The 21,533-nt window shown below is 44.5% G+C and overlaps 2 protein-coding genes across 5 annotated transcripts in view; both read right to left on the bottom strand.

Annotated features, from left to right (window-relative positions):
- LOC123031760 (la-related protein 6-like) overlaps positions 1–4,976 on the bottom strand; it is a 32,792-nt gene extending 27,816 nt beyond the window's left edge. The window contains exon 1 of the mRNA XM_044447064.1: positions 4,918–4,976. The gene's annotated coding sequence lies outside the window, so the exon portion shown is untranslated. The remainder of the gene's footprint in view (positions 1–4,917) is intronic.
- On the bottom strand, positions 1,186–19,719 carry GOSR2 (golgi SNAP receptor complex member 2). Of its 4 annotated transcripts, none has more exons than XM_044447067.1 (7): positions 19,606–19,676; positions 13,665–13,934; positions 13,319–13,383; positions 11,495–11,603; positions 10,082–10,214; positions 9,439–9,579; positions 1,186–5,243 (listed from the first exon to the last, which is right to left on the bottom strand). In XM_044447067.1, the coding sequence occupies exons 3-7, from the start codon at positions 13,356–13,358 to the stop codon at positions 5,082–5,084; spliced, it is 585 nt and encodes a 194-aa protein (XP_044303002.1). In that variant the 5' UTR covers positions 13,359–13,383; positions 13,665–13,934; positions 19,606–19,676; the 3' UTR covers positions 1,186–5,081. The 4 variants fall into 4 exon arrangements, with proteins under 4 accessions (XP_044303002.1, XP_044303001.1, XP_044303000.1 ...); XM_044447066.1 differs by having other exon boundaries at positions 13,665–13,983; positions 19,606–19,657; XM_044447065.1 differs by lacking the exon at positions 13,665–13,934 and having other exon boundaries at positions 19,606–19,719.
- Positions 19,720–21,533: the final 1,814 nt, after the last annotated feature.

Below are 21,533 nucleotides of genomic sequence, written 5' to 3'. Positions count from 1 at the left end.
CCATTTTCTTTTTCGAACTTTCTAGGACCTTGTTCCCCCATAAAGAGAAGCTGCCATGTTGGCATGGCTGGGGCATGTTGGGGTGGCTGACAAGCCACTCTAAAACCGTCCATAGCTTCTTGGTGGCTTGTAAACGAACCCAACCTTCCCTCACTAGGTTCACATGAAATGAGAAGCTAAGGCACACCCCTAAGTAACATGGCAGCCGCCAACACAATGAGAAACCCACAGCAGCATCACCCAAGGTGGCACGTTGTTACATGAAAACTGGGCAATGTCTGACCCACTGAAATGCACCCTGAAAAGAAAATTTAGTAATTACTGAAACTTGTGAGAGATAAAATCAGCACTTCATATCCCTGGGTTTTTGAAGGGTGCTTTCCATCCAAAAAAGCTGCCCAAAGAGTAGCCTCCATTTCCTTCACTACCTCCCCTTCTTTTTCCAGGAGCTCAACAGAGCTTTCAGTACTCACAGATCAGGAGTTAGGAAGACCTTGCTTTGTAATTGTTTCACAAGAGTTTTCCTAATATTCCATCCCACCATCAAAATCTTTGGCTCTGGAGCTCCCTTTTGTTTTTTAAGCTGCTCTGCATTTTCTTCCATGTAGTCTACTATGCCCTCCAGTTCTCCCCAAATCAGTTCCCCAATTAAACCATGTCATACTGAACCTTCCTTCTCCCCTACTGCTATGGGTTCAACTCACACCCCAACTTTGCTAGAAAGGTACCCAGGCTCACAGATTTTTGATTTGGTATTGGCATCCCCCTTCAAGGGCTAGTTTTAAGTGCTGCTTTTCCTCAGTGCTTGAATTACAGTGGTCCTTTCCAAGGTGCCACACTTCCGTAATTCCCTTTTTAACACACACTTTCTATATATCTTATTGCATCTAGGTAGACTTCTGATTTTTGAAGATTTATAACCACCTTGATGTTGATGTATTTTTTGTTATAACCCCTGATGTGACAGCTACATTCATTTTGAGTGTTTAATAAAAGAAAGAATTGTCTCCAGGATCTAGTTTGTGGTCTCTTGACTCTCAGCTTTTGGGTAACAAGTTTTCCTATGTACATAGTTCAGTGTCAAAAGATCTCTGGTGGGTGTGTGCACTTGGTTTACATGTATAGCCACATGTCTTTATACATTAAAGAATATCTTTTTACACAAGACTGGAGTAGCTGGTTCTAGTTTTAATTTACCCTATATTTATTTAATCTGAAATACTGTTATGCCCCTCATGAGCCAAAAGGCTCCAAGAGTTCCAAGAGCAGCTTACATATAATCAGTTAAACAAGACAGCCCCTGCCTGCAGGCTTACAATCTAAAAAGACATGACACACAAGGAAAAGGGAATTGGGATGGGGGGGGGGGGAGAGGGAAACTTTTCTTTCACCAGCAGGACTGGTGGACTGGCCCCATTCTCTCTGTACAGCTTGTTGGGATGACTGCTAGTGGTTACAGCTCAGGTGAAAAACCTTTATTACTGAGGTCTTTCAGCAGGGTTGATACAATGGCCCTTCTTCCTTCGCATCTCCTTCCATCCAGCCAACTTCAAAACTCCTCCTTTTAAACACAGCTAAAATGGCATCCTTGGCCTTTGGTATCACATTGAAGGCAACTCTCCTGTTACCATGATAAGCCTTTGAAATTGTTTCTATCTAGTGCTATGATCCATCCACAACAAGGTTTAATGAAATGCAACTTTAGACTGTTATGCAAGCATACAGATCTACCAAGCAAATCCTCCTTATGTTCTGACTCAGAATGGCACACAATGCCCTTTTCATACCGACTGCCTGCTAAGATAGTTTTACGGGTGAACAGGAGATGGCTCTGGATGTGTACATCCATGCATGTACAGCAGCTGTACCCTCTTCCAGCTCACAGGGCTGCATCCCAGCACAAGACAATGGCATAATTCTGAAAGAGAGAGTCTGCACTTTCAGAAGTTGTCAGTTTCTCCACTTTACTCATACAGTTGTACGTTCCCTGCTCCAGTACATAAATAAATGCCAGGTCACCACTGTCAATCCTGTGACTGAAGTTGTGGAGGTCTGAGTATGCATAATCTGTCAATGAATAAAGGCTAGGATCCCTGCCATAGGATTAAAATGCTTTCAGCACAGTGAATGAGGTCATTTGCCACCACTAGAGGGCAGACCTAGTTTACCAAAAGACTATTTAGAGAGTATAACAGTCTTGAGTACAAAAGCAACTAATAAACCATTTGAAGAGGAAGCAAGGCAAGCTGGAGAAGTTCTTATCTCCAGCACAGTGTTTAACGAACATTAAAAGAAGGGTATTCCCTTCTTTTGTACTCTGAAATCATCTAAACCTAAAACTACACATGATAAACGTCAATTCCATGGCGTCAACAGCCTAGAAAACATTGGAAGAGAGCCAAACGGGGAAATAATTAACCACATGGAATTGCCTCATTGCTCATTGGGTTTTTTCCTATACTAACAGATCCAGAAGTTCCTGAGGTATCTATGGAATTAAACTCAAAGTTCAAGCTACAACATTTATTAAGGACTTCCTGAAATTACAACTTTGGCACCTCCACTGTGGTCCAATGAAGTCAAAAGGCGTATGACTACCCACTCTCCACTTGGGTTAAGAAGTTCAGCAATATGGGGTGCCAGTCCACTAAAATGTCATGTATGTAGCTCGTGATTGGCCACCTTGGTCAGGGAAGAACTGTCCTATGGGCCACGTGGCAGTTAGACTTTGATGGGTTATTGCCCTCGTCAGCAAGAGGCTGACTATCCTGCTTGACTCACTCCAACAATTTGCTCTCTCTCTCTCACATCTCAGTCTTGGCCAATAGTCTGCTGTGCCCTGGCTTTCATAGGCTGATGAGGGGAGTGAGGAGGGTTATTGTGTGGGACTTCATGGCTTTTGGATCCCTTCCTACCACACATATACACAACTCCACTGAATGTAGCTCACAAGCCCAGTTCCTCTCTTTGCTCTCATCAGGCTGTTAAACTTCTTTTTTAAAAAGAGTCAATTAAATCCAATCCTGCCCCCCTGCATCAACTTGAATGTTTATACTCATGACATCACTGCAGCCCCTTTTAGTCTATCCTACATAATCAGGGGCTGTGGAAGGCAAGTTGCACAGAGCTGGGTACTTCCAAAGAAGAGAGGTCTGTGTCTGGCAGAATATTGTTTAGGTTGCCAGACTCTTGGACTACCTAATATTTTACAGAACCTGTCCACATATTCTCATAGTATTTTCCCCTGCTCCCAGCCCACCACTACACAGCTAAAATCTAGAGAATTAGGAACTGAAAAACCAAACAAAAACAAAGCAAAAACAGCATCACAGACACTCTCATTGTTGGGATTCTATCTTAAAATGAATGTGCAGCAGGACACCAGAGCTATGGATGTCTCAGCAAGCGTCTCAACTTCAGGCAAGGAAAAGGAAAGAAAATGAACTTCAACTTGGGGAGGCAAGTATATGTTTAAAATACCAGAGAACAAAAAGCAGAGTGATATCACAATTGCTAAGTTGAATATTTACCTAGCCTAGTTTGGAAGTGCTTTTAATCTGCTTATACCAACTGAAACATTATTCATATCAGTATGAATGAAGCAAGAATCAAATAAGGAGTTATAAAGGAACAGGCCCAGATAGCAATTTGTACGTGACATGATGATGTATATTTCAGGGAAAGGCAGAAAACTAGTGCTAATGCATTTGAAGTAAGAAAGGCTTCAAGCAACGGCCTTGAGTGGGACTGTGAGGCACTTTGCAACCAGAAAAGTTCCAGCAAGATTTTGTAGCTAGAACAGAATAGCTGCCTCAGGATTCCTACAGTTTACAGAGTCTACATCAAGGGGAACATTTTGTGCACATTTAACTGTAGCTACCTAAAAGAAACCCTCCAAGCAAACAGGGTCCCTACAGCTAGTTATCACTATGTGCATAGTGAAGGCAATGAATAGGATTCAAGAGATACTAGAAGTTGGGGGAGGGCATGTTTACAGAACAGTGCTATGCAGTTAACCAGGAAGTTGGTCCATTGTGTTCAATGGGATTTACTCCCTTGTAGAATGTGCATAGGTTTGTAGTCATAGTCCTGTAAAACCATCCCGGAGATGATACATTGCATTTGCAAAGGTCATTAAATTCTGTCTTTACTTTGTTATACCTCCCTTTGTATCTGTGAGGACTAGAAAAAACAATGCATATACTTAATTCACTGCTCTGCAGGATGCCATTGTCTGTTAACTGGGACAAACACCGCAGAGATGCTGTAGACTCTTGGGCCTTATTACAATAAATGCTTTTCTAAGTAACATTTTGCAAGGATCTTACCAACATATTATCCCTCTTCTAGAAGTATGTACACATACATTGCGCCACTTCTTGTCCCTAGATTCTTCCCATCCAGGGCTTCATTCCAGCCAGCCATCACAAGATCCCGGAACACATTTCATACTATGACTTGTTTGGAAGTGAGTTACTTCCTTGTAATTAGACCAGTGTTTATTATCTGCTTATCCAAGATAAAAGGCAAGACACAATATCCATCGCTACCCCGCAAAAAATCTATGAGGATGTCTATTTACTTCAACCATTATGGAAAACAAGATGCTCTCCCTGCCTCCTAGCACTGGGTTATAGTAAAGCCATTACGTAATATGGTAAAGTACAGCTGCTTTTGGCTTTCACCGGGCTTATATGGAACAGCCACAGCCTTGATATTATGGGCCAGCTCATCTGGGCACTTTTCTTGTAGGACTTCATGATTACACTGGGGTTCTAGGGCCCCATGAATGGGACCACAAATATGGGCAGCGCATGTACATCACAAGCCATGTTGTCCACTAAACTGGAACATCAGATAGGCAACATGACTGAAGAATGACATTAACTCGGATTGTTTATGTGGTTTCATACGTACCACTTAGCACCAAGTGCCACAACTCATATATGCCACCAAACTTGAGCATCACATGAATCAAACAGAAATCATGACCAATCCAGAAATCAGGAGGTTCACAGTTGAGCTGGAAGTCTATGAAGAAAGTCAGTCCAACACAGTTCACTGGCAAGTTCTCTGACCACTCACGTCAGATACTGGACCACAAGGAACATAAAAACGCATGTCACAAGCATGCCTCCAATCATGAAGTACTTATCCTGGAAGGCACGTTTCTCAATGAGGCGCATGACTGTATTGGATAAGCCCAACATGTTGGCAACATCCATGATTTTCTTGTGAGTGCCCTGAAGGTGACAAAAAAATCGATAACATTAGTGAACGAGAAATCAATACAGCAGATGCCTCAAAGGCTTTGGTATCTTCCACTCAAAAGTGCATGGTAAGCAGCGGCCTCCAACCCTCTGCAGCAGGGGTAAAGAAACTTGTGGGGGAAGCAAGATGAGCCCTCCTGCTCTCATGGGCCATATGACATTAGGCCAAAAAAACAGAGGCTAGGTCAGCCGCGCCTCATTTTCATGTGCCCCACATCTTGTGCACAATGTGAAAAGCTTGGGGGCCCAGTGAAGGAAAAGCAACTGAGTCGCCTTTGCTACTCTAACTGAGGAACAAAGTGGACTCAGCAGCTTTGCATGCCACTCCTCGCTGCTGCTGGCTGATTTTACATCCCAATTAGCAGTGGGATGAGGGAATCTGGGACTTGCCCAGCATCCACTTTCCCTGCTGTGGGCTTGTCACAATACCATTGCCCCTCGCCCCCACAGCTACTATCTCAAATCTGTGATCACCATGTAGATTCTGTGCCAGCAGAGACATCCCATTCTTAACACATTCTTTGGATTAGAGACAGCAACAATTGGAAGCCCTCCAGTGGAATTCTTCTGGTTGGGGAGTGTGGAATGAAAATTTGGAAGAACCCCAAGAGACTGTGTGTGCAAGACTGGAGGCCAGTGCCACTGGCTGAACTGGGATCCATGTTCCAGAAGTTCTGTACCTGTTATATACCCATTTTTCACCTTCTCTCCCCTTTCTCTCTCTCAGAATTCCCATCTCTTGTGCAAATATATGTTGCTGCTGCTCAAGCTTTTAAATGTACATAAACAAAGAAAAAATGGTGGCACCTTCTGTTTAATTTATTTTGCAGTTTTGTCTTTGGTGTTCCAACTTTTGTTGTAATTGTAAGCAATTACTCATCCTGATGCTTTATATTTATTGACTGAAACATATCAATTGAGTTCACAAATGATAATCCAAACTCAAGGGTTGAGTGTGGGTTGTTACTGCTTGTGGGTTGTTGAAATGTGGGTCGCTGTAACACTGGCTGAACTCAGACATGATAACAAGCCATGGTTTGTTAACCACAAACAACCCAGAGTTCACATTTTAAGCCACAACAAACCATGGGTTCTATTCATGAGTTATTTGTGGCTACCAAACAATGGCTTCTTATCACAATTGGGTTCAGACAAAACACATTTCAAGAACCCACCACTGAATGCAACTCACAGTCAATTAATACTCAGCCCTGGGGCATTGTGTGAATTCAGCCTTTGTTTAAATAACAGTGGCTCCAGTGCTCTTGCAATGCAATTTGTCAAAGTGGCAACAGAGTTGTGTTGAAGACCAGTGCTATGAGGACCAAGTTTTCACCCATTACAAAGAAGCAACCATCTTTTGTTACCGCTTTGCAGAAATGTTATTTGTGTAAGCAGCTATAAAAACTCTTGAGAATTTAGCCTCGACAGCAGGACTGGGGCGGTAGAGGGAGAAAAGGAGAGAAAAGAATGCATGGGTTAGGCACAGGAGAGGCTATGTGCTGTTGATAGGAGACTGGCATGTGGCTGGCACAGAGATGCTGGGGAATTGGGAAGAAGGCTCAAAAGGTGACTGTAGAAAGTAAATTAGAGCCAGCGATAAGCAGAGAAAGAAGGATTTGTGGGCAGGAACAGGAAATAGCAGATTTAAGGAGGGAGTCATTAAAGCACAGATGGGCCAGTAAGAAAAGCAAAGTGGGAGAAACCTCATACCTCCTTAGGAACCACTGGCATGGAGGATCCTCTTTCAGGACAGGTTTGGAGCAGAAGAGATGACCTTTGGAGTCTCAGTGAGCTCTGCTACATTATCACAGGAAGCTGCCTTGAACCTGAACTGTCTGCCCATCTAGCTCAGTCCTGTCTATCCTGAGTGACAGTGGCTCTTCAATCTCAAGCACTGGACCTCCTGACCCTTTGAACTAATGATACCAGGACCAGACAGGTGAATATGGGACATCCTACGTATCTCCTGTATTTGTTCTATCACTGAGCTATGATTTTTCCACTACTGACATTGTAACAGTGAAAATGGCTTCCTTTCCAGAAGCAAATTTGCAAGACTCAATTCCAGATGTGCTTATATTGAAGCACAGAATTAAGCTCACACACTCTGAAATTTGAGGTTCCCTAAAGGATTTGGAAACTGTTGCCGCAGCAGATTCCAAGAGTCAAAATGTTGCCAAAACCATCTAAAAAAAGGACTGAGATACAACAGCTTGCAGAAGTTATTCCCCCCATCTCTTGGCCTTTCCACATTTTATTGTGCTACAACCTTGAACTGAAATGGGTTTAATTGGCACTGGTACCACTTGATGTACACAAGGTACTTAATATTGTGAAAATACAAAATATGTTTATTGTTGCACAAAATCGACAAAAATAAACTGGCACTTTGCTGGTCGTGTAACTATTTACCCCTTTTGCTGTGACATGCCTAGGTCTGCAGTAAAGCACTGCCTCCTTTCTGAAAGGCTCCAAAGTTTGTTGGAAAATGTACCTAATAGCATCGTGGAGACCAAAGAACTATAAAAACTCCAGGATAAAGTTACATAGAAGCACCCATCAGGGTTGGACTATACAAAAGATATCCCAAACTATGAACACTAGAGTACCATTAAATCCATTGTAATAAAATTGAAAGAATATGGCTCAACTGCAGCTCTGTCTAGAGAAGGCTGCCCAATCAAAGCTCAGTGACCAGGACATTAATCAAAGAAAGCAACTAGTAACTCCACAGCTGAGATGGAAGATGCCATGCATGAGACAACTTTCCCCTAGACCAGGGGTCCTCAAGCTTTTTGAATAGGGAGCTAGTTGAAAGGTGCCAGGGATGGGGGGGGGGGCATGCGCACAGAAAGGCAGGGGCATGTGTATGCAGAGATCATTTTTTCCCAACAAATCCAAAACAATCTCCTTGCGAGCAAGCCGGCGCCTCGGGGCCAGCTTGTTCACAAGGAGATTGTTTTGGACTCGCTCGGAGAAAAAGATCTCCAGCAAGGCGTTGGCTTGCTCGCAAGGAGATCCTTTTCTCCGAGTGAGTCCAAACGATCTCCTTGTGAGCAAGCCAGCACCTCACCGTGCATGCACACATGGCGAGCTATGGTGGGCCGGATCAATGGGCATGGCGGGCTGAATCCAGCCCACAGGCCGCTGTTTGAGGACCCATGCCCTAGACTGTCCATGAAAGCTGGATTTCATGAAAGAGTGGCTAGAAGAAAGCCATGATGAACAAAACCCGTATCAGAATCTGCTTGGACTTTGCAAAAAGGCATGTGGGAGACACAGAAAATACGATAAGGCCAAGCTGAACTTTTGGGCCATGCTGCAAAACCAGTGTGTGGGGCAATGGCAGCAGCGCTCATTGCCTTCTCAATGATGAAGTGTGCTGGTAGAACCACTGTATCGTGTAGATGCTTCTCCTCAGCAGGGACTGGGAAACTTGTCAAGACTGAAGGCAAGAGAGATGGAACAAAACACAGGACAATTCTAGAGAAAAATCTATTTCAGTGTGCAGGACTGAAACAGGTTCACCTTCCAGTAGGACAATGAGAATGAACACACAGTCAGAGTAACAGCAAAGTGCTTTAAAAACAAGACCATGAATGTTTTAGAATGGCCTGGTCAAAGGTCAAACCACAATCCAATTGAGAATCTGTGGCAAGACTTGAAAGTTGTGGTTTCCCATCCATGCTCCCCTTGGAGCAGTTTTGCCAGGCAGAACAAGCAAACATTGCTGGAATCAGATGCACAGAACTGACACAAACTTACCCAAGGAGACTCACAGCTTTAATTGCTGCCAAAAATGCCTATTTATACAACCAAAAGATGCCAGTTTTTTTAAATTTAACTCTTGTGCCACAATTAAAATATTTTGCAGCTTTACAGTGTTGAGTGTCTTGCCCACCCAAATTGGTAATAATGACAAATCTATTTCAGTTCCAGCTGGTACAAAAAATATGGAAAAGTCCAGTGGAGCAAATACTTCTGTGAGGCACTGTAGATTTATGTTGTATGCAATTCCAGAGCAGGGTAACCAGTGAGGTGGAGGAGACAGAAAGAAATCTTACATTAGGATCTGCCTGTTCTAAATTTCATTGGATTACAAAAATATTGGGTGCCCAGTCACCACACATTTTTTAAAAAGCTCAAGGCCCCATCCTATGCCCACCTTTAATGTCACTCTCTGATCCCTCAGGACCTGTAGGATGCTGGTTCCGCTGCCAAGAAGATCATCCATGCCACGGTGCGCATTTTGAAGGGATTCATTAAATTGTAATGTTTCGTCAATCGGAATGGTGGTGTCAGAATCCTGCAAAGGGGGAGGAGGGGAGGAAAGGGAAGTATCTTGGTTACCTTTCCTTCACACTCTGAACCCAAAAGGACAAGGGTGTCAGCATAAACCATATGAAACCAACACTATTCTGCAGCAATGAAGCTCTGATGTCCTGCCTGCACAGAATTTCTTGCATATTAATCTCCCTGCCAGACATTAATTTATATATTCCAAAGATGATATGTTTGCACAGTGGACCAGCAAACTTTAGCTGGCTCTAGCTGTCACCTCATGTGCCCTAAAGCATATGCCCCAAACATTCTACTAAACCTTTGTATTATGGGAGAAGACTGGCAGTGACTGAGCGGTTGTGTTTATTGGAAGTATGACCACCATTATTGATGTTTTCAGTGCTGAACCTCTAGGTTTCACAACTCCCAGTTTATGAACTATGGTTGTCAACATTTGAAAAGGGTGCGAGAGAGGAAAGAGAGCTAATTTCAGCATAAAACCCCCCTGGCTTTAGGTTAAGACATACGTTAGTCGTGAATGTTCTGGCCAGAAGCTCCTCTCGCTGCCTCTCTTGCTGCTCCCGTGCATAGCGTCGATGCTGAAAGTTTCTCAGTGCTGTCTGCAAATGCTGGGTGTCATATTTCAACTGGTCAACTCGGCTGAAAGCACAAGTCACAGAAATCTGCTAAACTCAAAAACTACAATGTAGGGATCAGCTAAAGAAGGCTGGATTTTTGAATAATGTAGTTGTGCTTCAGTGGATACGGGGAAAATAGCTTGGACCCAAACTAGCAGCTTCACCACATGGTCACAAAAAACAGCTTCCTGCCAAGTAAGACCATTTCCCCCATGGCTAATAGCAGCTCCCCAAGGTCTAATGTCAGGCCTTGCTCAGCCCTGAAAGCCAAGACCCCTTTTTCCAGGGATATGTAGCAACGACTGGCAAAAGGTCCCAGATTACCTTGGGCTGGGAAAGTGAAGGTAAGCCAAAATAATATTCAGTGATTATTGTTCTTCTCCAAGAGGTTTACTTAAGATGCCCATCTGTCCTCTCAAGCACAGAGAATTGGCTTAAAGACCATTCAGTGAAAGAAAACAAAGCTGAAGACAATTCAAAACAGGATCTTCTGTACAGTGGCCAAACCTTTATGGAACAGTCCTGGATCAGCTCATTCTGCAAGCAGTGCATCTTTATTGAGTTCTGTATTGCATTTGTTTTAGGGTTGTTCATGTTTGGGATCTGCACGTTATTTTACTTAGAGCTTTACTATCAACTTGCATTAAATCAGTGGGATAAAATTATTTGTAAGCTCTTCATGTAGCCCAGGGGTCCTCGAACTTTTTCAGCAGCCAGTTGAAGGGTGCCAGTGCTGGGCACGGGCCGGAAAGGTGGTGCTGGCGGTGCACACGGGCTGGTGAGGGGGTGGGGGCAGTGTGTGCGGGCACGGGCACTGGGTGGGGCGGGGCGTGTGGCAAGGCGAGGTGCGGGCGGGCACACGCACGGGTGTGGAGAGGAGAGGAGAGGAGAGGAGAGGAGAGGAGAGGCGAGGCGAGGCGAGGCGAGGCGAGGCGAGGCGAGGCGAGGCAGGCGCACGAGGCAGCGGCTTGCTCACTTGGAGATGGTTTTCTCCAAGTGAGCAAACTGCTGCCTCCCTGCGTGCAGGGCGAGGTGGCTGGTGGTGGGCGCATGCATGGGCGCGGGTGCAGCCGGTCCAAATGGGCATGGTGGGCCGGATCCAGCCCCCAGGCCTTAGTTTGAGGACCCATGATGTAGCCACATATACGTGTAATAAAATGTATATCCCTGTACCTTCAACGCCACAGGGAAGGCAGCTACCAAAACCATCAGCATAACAATAAAACATCCTATGACAACATGTCAGATCACCATACTGGAGATGTTCCAAGCAACAAACAGCAACATGGGAGGGCAACTCACAGTTTGGCATTCTGCCGCTTGCTGGGAGGCTCCTTGTTACAAAAGATTTCCAACCGTTCTAGGTTGCTGAAGATCCTGTCTATTCGTGCTTGAATTTCATTTTCTACCACTGAAGAAGAGGAAAAAGAAACAGGACAAGTAGTATCAGGTCAAAAAATAATTGCTCAGTATATTAACCTGCAGAATACTTTCTGCCCAGGTCAATGCCTGATTTGGCCAGTAAGCTCTACATACACTGACAACATTTGGATGGTGCAATCTGGGCTTAACAAACCTAGATATTAATGAGCGTAATGCACACACGCTACCCCTTCTCCACTTTATTTCTCCTCCCTTTGTGGAACTTTGCAAAAGAAACAAGGACGCAATAGTCAACCATAGCTGGAGGGAGGTATTAAGTAGGGTGCAGCAGCACATGCTCTTAGACTGCACACTTTTCAACATTTTTATTAATAACTTGGAGGAGAAAGGGGTGGGAGGAATGCTTCACAAATCTGTAGACGATACAAACCTGGGTGGGACAGCAAGTATCTTAGAAGACATAAATAAGTTCAAAATGGGTTAGACTACTGGAGTCATCTGTCAGGGATCTTTTATATGGTATTTCTGCACTGTGCAGGGGGTTGCCCCCATCAAATACTATGATTTTCACTACGTAGAATGGCTTCCAAGCAAGACAGGACTTGGAGGCCAGGTATTCAGTGATGGCTTGTTCAGAAACCTTCAGCCATAGTTCTCCAGTTGGGATGTCATCGAAAGTTATGGCTGACTACAGTTTTCCCCTATTCACCTGAAGAGGGAAACAAAGTGGGAACAAAGGGCGTGCCTGTGGGTGCACAAATGAGATTTGGTTGTCCAAACGCAATGATGACAGTGCAGCGACTTGAGTGGGGCTTACGTACCAGAGGAAATGGGTGGGCCTATGAAGGTTTCCAACCCCATCCATAATACCTCGTGTCATCACAGGGCTCAGTGGGCAAAGTGATGGCCATGGCAACCTGGCTGAAAAAATGTTCCATCACTTCAGCTTCACATCTTGAAGCATATGGGAATACTTCACTGCTTATTAATAGATAGTGCCACCTCTATAACAAACGTGACTAGTTGGAGGGATTTCATATTTAAAGAAATCTTAACTCATTACAAAATGTAATTCACTGAGTAAATGCATATTTTTATTTAAAAAAAACCTGATTGTTCTCTAAAGATAGAAACATTCACTCATACAAAACTGATCAGTTACTTTGCAACTAGGATTTCAAAGAAGTATATTGAAATCTGAAGGCTGCAGATGCTTGCAAGACAGACAAGTGTGTGGTGTGCTCCCCTCAGCAACATGGTTGGGGCCTCTTCAGGCCAGCCTGAATTTTATCTGTACCTGGGCTCTCTGGGCAGCTTGCAATAATTAAACATGCTCCCTCCTCCACTTCACAGGGTGGATGCGGGGATTCGTCTGTTTGCCAGGAGCCCGATTTTGTGGGGCAATGGGCACATGGAGAGAACCACCCCAGCACACTTGTTTCTGAAAAGGATTACCTTGTAATGGGAAAGTGGGTGCATAAGGAGTCATCCCCATGCTCCTTCTTTCCAAGCAGGATTCCTGGGAAGGGAGTGCAGGCAAAGCCTCCCCGCAGTGATCTTGAGCAGAAGTGCTGCAATGTGTGGAAGGAAGTCACCACAAACCCACCCCAGCATTTGTGCTTGGAGAAAGTTTGCACAGGGATGACTTTCCTTATGCACATCTTTCCAGGCATGAGTTTTCTTCAGGGAAACAGCACCCCCTCCCCATCAAAATTTGGTTAGCCACTCGTATGAATTACTCACAGTGGATTGACTGCTTATCTGAAGTCTCTAGGCGGCCCATGTATGACTGGACTTCATGAACTTGCCTGTTGAAGAGAGAAAGGCAGAAAATGGGAGAGTGCTAGTCAGTCAGGACAGAAAGAAGGCAAGCACACAGTCAAAGGGACTATGCAATGCAAACACAGAAGCAAAGCCCTAGTATAGTTGCTCCCAGTGCGGTGCCTGCAGGCTGGAACCACAATGACCTCAAGGCTAGGCTGAAGCACCTAGCAAGCTATCCCTCCTCTATACAAGTGAATGAAGTGATTTCTTTATTCACTTGTGCAGGGAAAAATAGTTCTTCTTGCCAAGGAAGAATAGCAGCAACCTTTCTACTCCCCTCAATGCCAATTTTCAGCAGGGGAGCGTCTCTTACTCCATGCAAATGAATGAAGAAATTGTGCCACTCAATTCTATGGGAATGGGCAGAGGTGGAGAGAGAAAAGAGAAAGGAACAGGGGAAGGACCAGAGAAAGGTGGGGAGCATAAAAAAGAGGAACCAGAGATAGATCCAGAAGAGGAGGGGTGTGCTGACAGCAACAGTGTGTGCATGCACAAAAAAAGAGGAGCTGCCACTGCCGGGTGGGGAGGGAGAGAACTAAAGGAAGGCAGACAGGCAGAGAAAGCATAATCAGAGGTGGGGAACGCTAGAAAACAGAAATGCAGGAAATACAAGCAAGCAAGAAGCCAGAGAGGAGAAAAGAAACAGTAGACAGAAGGGGTGGGGGAAAGATGGAGATAGAAAAAAGCAAGGGAAGGAGAAGCTAAAATGAATATCATACACTGGGTTTATACAACATGAAAACCCATGGTGGTTTATAACCCATGGTAGTTTAGGGTGTTGTCAGAACCCAGCAGTCTATCTACAGGGTGGTTTATAAACCAATCCAACTAACAATGGCTTGTAGTAGGCTTTAATACATCCACCATGTTGTGTTGTCTGAACCCAGAGAGCAAAATTACCCATAGTCAAGTCAAAAAATCAGAGAGCCCCTTGGAAAAACAGTAGAAAGGTATGTCACTATAGTCAGGGATTAACAGGTATCTGTCTTTCCCAGGCACCCAGCACTTGGGGTCAGCTCTGAAAGGCTCCTCACTCTTGCTAGCAGCAGCAGGACATTTCAACACAGTGGGACAGGCTTGTCCCTTTATATCACAAGCCTTGCCCTTCAAGTTTATCCAGCTCATTTTCAGTTTCATTTTCAAGTTGACTTCACCATGTGAGGAAACAAGTATAATGCTTGCTTCAGCATATCATCATATCTCTATTTAATTAACTTTTAGGAAGGTTTTCAAAGAAAACATAACTCCAGATGAAAACCCATATCCAGCCTACATGATCAAAGATCTCAGGAGTGGACATAAAAAATACACAACTCCCAGCCTCTATCATTCTACCTTCCCTAACCCCCTCCACCTCCACAGGCTTTCCATGCACTACTGATAGCATCTGACTTCCCTATACACAATTACTAATTGTGTTTCAGCCAGCCAGCTGTGGCCTGATACAAACTAGCCCCAGGGACTAGCCCTTGAAAACTCCCCCAGTGCTGCCAAGAGCAACTCTGAGCTGCAGCAAAGGGAAGGGAGTATGATCTGCCTGGATGGTACAGCCATTGCCATTACTGCTAGCTCTGGAAAAGGGCAAGCATATTCCAGCGTATATTTGTATTTGTGTGCACATGCACACACACAGAGTTTTCCCACTTTTGCCAACCAGCTTTGTAACTTGGCAAAACAACTTTGCATGAACTTCACATGATTCAGGCTTCAGATATAATAGCAACCCATGGTTTAAACAATCCACCAACAAACCCAGTTCTTTTTCAGCAATAATATTATGGTTAGCAATAATATTTTTTGTGGAGGGTTGTTTTTTGTTTTGGTGAGGTTGAGTTCACACATATTAGAAGTCCAGAATTCAACAAAAATCCAGAATGGTTAACATCATGTGCAGACCAAGCAAATGTGAGAGAGGGCAGGGTCACATATTACAGCTACTCATGGTAAATTACAATAGGTTTCTGTGATGTGCCAAGTAGCCATGATGACTGGACAGATGACTGGGCTCGTCACAGTTGCTTTCCTCTCTCCCTCCACCTCCTTTTCATCTCATTCTTCTACCCCAGCCTTCCCCAACCTTGTGCCTTCCAGACATGTTCAGACTGCAACATCCAGAATTCTCAATCAATGGCCCCTGCTGAATGTGAATTCTGGGAGTTGTGGTTCAAATGCCTCTGAAGGCCATCAGATGGGGGAAGGCTGTTCTAGACAGTATCCCAGGGGAGAGAGGAATAAGGCTCCTCTCTTGGACAGCCTCAACTGAAAGCTGAGTTTGGCTCACCATTCAGCTGACTGCCCCAAACTGAGAGGAAGTCTGTCAGCTGTGAGCATGAGCAGGCACTCAGCTTTCTTCTCAGGTGCCCATGAGCGGAAACAGCACTACCCCACAAGGAGAAGCCAGGATGCTTCTGACAGCTGCCTCAAACAGCATCACTCTTTGGCTAGCCATTTGGCAGAAGCAGCAACTGCCACTCTTGCCAAGCAGCTATCTTGTTCTGGGGTTTTGTACCATGATGGGTTGAGCTGTCCAGTTCCAGATGACACAAGCAATCTTGGTAAGCTGAAACCATAGAGCAAACCATGATTTCTTAACTGTGCTGAGACATACTTAGGATGCTGAAATACTGTGTCATCTGAAATCGTATTTCAGATGATACAACAAACACCAAATGTGCTTCTGAAGCTACCAGTGTCATGCATAGGATTACCTGAGAGTCTTAGTTAACTATCACTTGATTATCGTGCTACTGCAACTACTCACCTTCTCAATTCTGAATTTTCACAAAGCTCTCCCTTTCCTACTTCCCAAAAGTTGCCCTATCATGATTGCTCAGATGTGCATTATGTCCATCTACTACTCTACCATTTTTCTTTTTTGCTTCCTTTCCTGTTGCTGCTTCTCATTTCTACTCTTCTTATTTTGCCTTCCATATTTGCCTTTTTCCTCCTATGCTCAACCACGGCCACAAGCCTTGCACTGCTCTTCCCTGCTGCCTTTCCTCTCATTGTTCCCCCATATTCTTCCCACTTTGTCTTGCCCAGAGAATTTTTTCCAGTCTTATATCACCCAAAGACCATTTCCTCCTCCTTTCTTCCATTTACCTATAGTAGTAAATTTCATTCTCTCTTTCTAATTCTCACAGTCTTCTCCCTGTATCAGTGTCTAATTACTGCTAGCTGAAAGTTAAATTACATGCTACCTTGCATCGCATGCAGTTGAACCTCATTTTTTTCTTTTACTTCAAAGTGAGCTTATAGGATCCCAATCCAGACTGGGCCCACCACGTGTGGGATGAGATTCAAACCTTCCCATCAACCACTCCCCCCACCCCAAACTTGCTGATGAGGAGACTTTTTTTTTAACGTCCCTACTGATATTCATGGATTCCCCCCACAGTGGTCCCCAGCTGGGTCTGGGACCTGTATGTTTACTTCAACATAAAACGAAGGTAAAGGAGCAGCTCCATGTAACAAATTGCATAATTTAGCCTCGACCCTAAATTCAAACAAGAGGCGTATTTCAATCTTACATCTCAAAACACTGACTTTTATAGAAGAGCAGCTGATTTGTGGCTCCCCAAATGTTTTTCCTACAACTCCAGTGATCCCTCTACATTGGCTAAGCTGACTTTTAGGTGACAGGACTTACAGGCAAAATCATTTGGAGGGCCAAAAGCTGCCCATCCCCTTTTTACAGTGTAAATATGTAAGAATGGCCCTGATGGGAGCAGCCCATGCCTGTGTTTCTGCATGAGTTACGCTTCAAAGCATGTCTCCTATTTAGAGAGAAACTCACAGCAGTAACACATTAAATGACAAAAGAATCCTATTCCACAGATTGGTAATTCTGATGCATTAAGGATAATTAGATGAATGATGCAGACAACCAAGCAAGAGGTCTACTGGTATGTTGGTAGATGCTTTGGGTGCATAGCAATCTTTTATTTTATTTTTTTACTTCATGTGACACATTTTTTTCCTTGATACATAGAGTGGAAATTATTGTGATCTTCAGTCTAATTCACTCCTAATTGCTCTTTGTTCTGAAAAGTTCCAGTAAAAATAACTTGAGAACATTCTATTTGCTGTTTGGTACATTTTAACCGCTAATTTAGTTTCTGGGTTTTATTTTAATTTTTGTGACATTTTAAGAATTCTGTAATTAAGTTCACATATATAAATACAGAAAACAAAAATGCAATCCAATATCAGCAATGTACTAGGGATTTCTGGGACAAATAAAATAGCTAATAGAAAATGTTTTTTTCTTAGTTTCTAAGGAAGAGTTGGGCAACTGTGGGAGGTCTGGGGGCCATTAATGCATCCCAGTTACCCTAGCTCCGAAAGCCACACCAGAAGAGAGAGGTGTGTGCATGTATGTTTAATCCCTAGTACATTGCTGATATTGGATTGCAAACCACACTATAATGCAAAAACAGACAAATATGATGTGTAAACAAGCAAATTTGCCCACTTTATCACTACAAAGTGCCCTTTTTGTTTTTCTTTCATTTTGGGGGACTACTTGTGCAGTTTTAAATAAAGTTTAACTATAAAGGAAGTTGCAGTATTTGTCAAAGCAAGCCAAGATATTTTTGTAGCAGACACTAGTCCTAATTTAGACATTACTGCCCAAGCATAAGTCCAATTTACAGAGGGGAACTGGAATCACATGAGCTGGACCTGCCTCCAACGTCTCTGCTTCCAGGAAGTCCTGCTCCTCTAACCTAAATTTTGTGAAGATCCAACAGGGCCCTACACACATTCAGCAGAATGATACACAACTTCCCTAAATATACAAATGTCAGAAAGGGCAAAGCTGTTAGGCAATAGTATATCAAGGAAAGGTCACTACGTGTGGCCTCCCTTTCTTCTCCTACCATTCACAGATGAAGGACTTCTGAACAGGGCTAAGTTATCATCTTATGAAAACTTACTTGAAAATAAGTCCCAATTGATACATTTAGACTTATGCCCTAGTAAAGCGTGCATATGAGTGCACTGTTGTTGTTGCTAGTTGCAAAGTCACATCCGACCCATCACGACCCCATGGACAACATTCCTCCAGGCCTTCCTGTCCTCCACCATCCCCAGGAGTCCACTTAAGCTCACACTGACTGCTTCAATGACCCCATCTACCCACCTCATTCTCTGCCGTCCCCATGAGTGCACTACAGATCTACAAAATGCTTGTTCCATTTTGCCATTACAAGCTAAAGATATTTCCATTAAACTCAGTCTTTTTTCTTCTTCTTCGAATATGCCCTGTTCTGTTTAGCAGTCACAATGAAAACATAATGCTGAAGTTTGCACATTGCTTTGTGCTTTTCAGTTGATACTAAAGAGAAGTCTGGTTTCACCAGCTCTCTGTGAATATTAATGGTTATTCCAGAATGATGCATGTTTAATTGTTGCACTACATTCAAGTACAAGGTATCACTTAAAAGGCTTTGTGGGAGCATCATGAGAAGAAAAACGTACAGGTGAAACAACATCCTTCCTTGCTGGTGCAATAGAGCAGCTAAAAGACTGACCTAAGAATCGGAAAAGTGCATCAGAACACCAACCACTGTTTTCACAGATGCTACTGCATTTGAGTATGCTGTTTCATTAGTCTGACTAACTGCTGCAAATAAAGCTATTACTCTTCTGTTTCCTTTTTTTGATCAACACATTACTCCTCCACCTACCAAATGGGCATTCTTGTTAGACTGAGGACCAGGAACCAGTAGATGATACCAGCACCCAGGCCATCTTTCCAAAGCTACAAGTACTCGGTAGTACTCTGATGAAATGGGCAGAGTCTATGAAACATGTCATAATGAATGTATTGGTCCTTAAGGTGCCACAAGACTCTGCTGCTTTGCTGCAACAGACTAACATAGCTGCTCCCCAGAGAATTATTCAAGCGGTTAAAAAACAAACAAGCTCAGCTCTTGCCCAGTCTCCCCCCACATGGCTGGATGGAGATAAGGCTATTGACCTACCTCTCAGAGTTGATTTAAAGATTATAAGATTATGGAAATGACATAGTGTGTGTACGTGCTAAGTACCACTGCTGCCTCGGCTTCCATAGTTACCTCGCATTCTTTACTTCCCACCCCTTATTACCCACGCCTTCCCCGCAACTTTCCAATTATGTATACGTCAAACCCACCCCGACAAATTCCCGTGGCTACAACCCACCCCCCAAAACACGCACGCACTTGTAGGTCTGGTGATAGAGCCCCTCCATGGTTGCCGTTCATCCACTTGGACTGGACTCCCAGAGCGCGCTCTTACACGTCACCCAACCCGAAACGCCGCACTTCCGACTTCCGGCTTCCGAAAGGCCCGCTTGTGACGCCACGGGCGAGCAGGCTGTCCTTGCTCCTGCCTGAGCAGCACGTATAAAAGAGCGGCGGTGGCTGCTCTGAGCTTTGTTGGTGTCACGTGCGGTGTTTCCATTTATTCCTTCACGAAGCGCTGCCTGAGCGAGCTGGTTGGGGTTTAAGTGTGCTCTCGCTTTCCAGTTACGATCTGAGAATTGCGAAAATGTGCTAGAGAAGCCAATGAGTAGCGGCTGAATTTCCCTTTCGATTGCGAATTCGGTTTGCGAGGGCGATGGCGCGGGACGGCGGACTCTGCGGGCAGTGGCGCCCGAGTGAGCGTCCCTTCTGGGGCCAGCAGCAGCTCCAGCGGCGCGATTTGCAGTGGGACCGCGGCAACGGCGGGGAGGAGGAGTTCGGGTGCAAGCAGTCATACGCCTGTTTAGCCAGAAATAAATTCCACAATCCCCAACATGGTTGGCCGGGGGACGCTGGGAATTGTAGGACTTCTCGCTGCCCAAGCTGGCATAGGACCGCACACAGCATCGTCCCTTCCCTCCGCGCAGGAGTCCGCTTGCACACCGCTGCTCTGTTGTTGGGAATGGCAGGGCAGGCAGGTTGCCCGCATTTAATATAGCATCACTTTTAGTCCTCAGGGACACCGTGGCAGCAGGAGAATAGGCAACGAGGAAGAAGGAACGCCAATATTAGATAGGGAGGGCAAAGGGGAATTTCGGACAGTCTCTGTGAGCTTTGGACACATTTTGCCTGAGTGAAAAAAACACAGGCATCTTTTCATGTCTTACTTATGAACGCCTGTAGAGGCATTTGGCTAACTGCTGTTGAACAAGGCGGATCTCTGATCTGCTCAAGCAAGGCAGCTTTTATGTGCACAGTGCTTTATGCGAGCCAAAAATTCTGGGTCATTTTAAAATGCCTTCTTGGTATTTTGATAGTCTGAAGATAATTGCCTTTCAGGAAATATGCAGCATGACCTTCAACTACTAATAGATTAAGGAGATAGTGGCTCTGATTATTCAGCCACAGGTCAAATTGAGAGCTTACAGAGAATTTTACAGGAAATTACCTTTCCACTAATGTAACCACTTCTACATTCCTTGTTCATCCTTCCCCCCGCCCCATCCCATCCTGTTTGCCTGCCCCTCCCGGGTCCCAAGAAGCCTTCAAGCAGCTTGGAAATGATGTTCCTGGTCTTGTAATAGGGCCGCTACAGATTGGTCCACCTCCAGCTCAGGCAACACCCTAGCTAGAATTCTTCACAAGGAATTTCTTATTCAGCTTTGCCTGCCTTGGTACCTTGGGGTAACACTAGGCCAGGTTGGAGGCCAAGCTGCAGTGAGGGCTGCAGGAACTGCTGTATCCCTAGAAGTGCCAACTTGCTCACCAGGAAATCTCTCTAGCCTGGGACAAGTGATGAAGGCCTTTGTCTTGTGTTGGATCAAGGAGACAATTTCAGGATATTGTCAGGCAGCAGGATACAGTAGGTGTCCTTGCCATGGGTAGGCTGGTGATGAGTTCTGCTTGGCCACTTATAAAGGAGGGAGAGCAGAATGTCATTTGTTTCATCTATGTACAAGAGTAATTGCCGAAGTAGCAGAGACAGAATGCTCTGCTAACAAGTCCCCATCCCTGCAAGGAAATGAATTTATAATCCTAGTTTTTGACTGTGCTGCTTTAGCTTTTTTGCCACTTTTTGGCAGTAGGTGGGTAAGGTGCCCCTCCACTCCCAATTTGCTGGCTGCTGCCCTGCTATTTATCCCCACATTCTCAATCCTAGTCACTCAATTTCTTGCTTACTCCCTATT

Source organism: Varanus komodoensis, unplaced genomic scaffold (genome assembly GCF_004798865.1).
Source record: "Varanus komodoensis strain SLA01 unplaced genomic scaffold, ASM479886v1 scaffold50, whole genome shotgun sequence".
Classification (NCBI taxonomy): Eukaryota; Metazoa; Chordata; class Lepidosauria; order Squamata; family Varanidae; genus Varanus; species Varanus komodoensis.
Note: the sequence above shows the minus strand (reverse complement) of the source record. Positions and strands in the feature narration are given on the sequence as shown.

What these genes read in the sequence shown, in the direction of transcription:
- GOSR2 (XM_044447065.1), bottom strand. Translation starts at nt 19,634, where the DNA reads ATGGAGGGGCTCTATCACCAGACCTACAA. An exon ending in AGATAAGCAGTCAATCCACT is followed by an intron (nt 11,604 to 13,318) that starts GTGAGTAATTCA and finishes CCTCTTCTTCAG; the next exon opens with TGGTAGAAAATGAAATTCAA. An exon ending in ATCAGAGAGTGACATTAAAG is followed by an intron (nt 5,244 to 9,438) that starts GTGGGCATAGGA and finishes TGTCACCTTCAG; the next exon opens with GGCACTCACAAGAAAATCAT.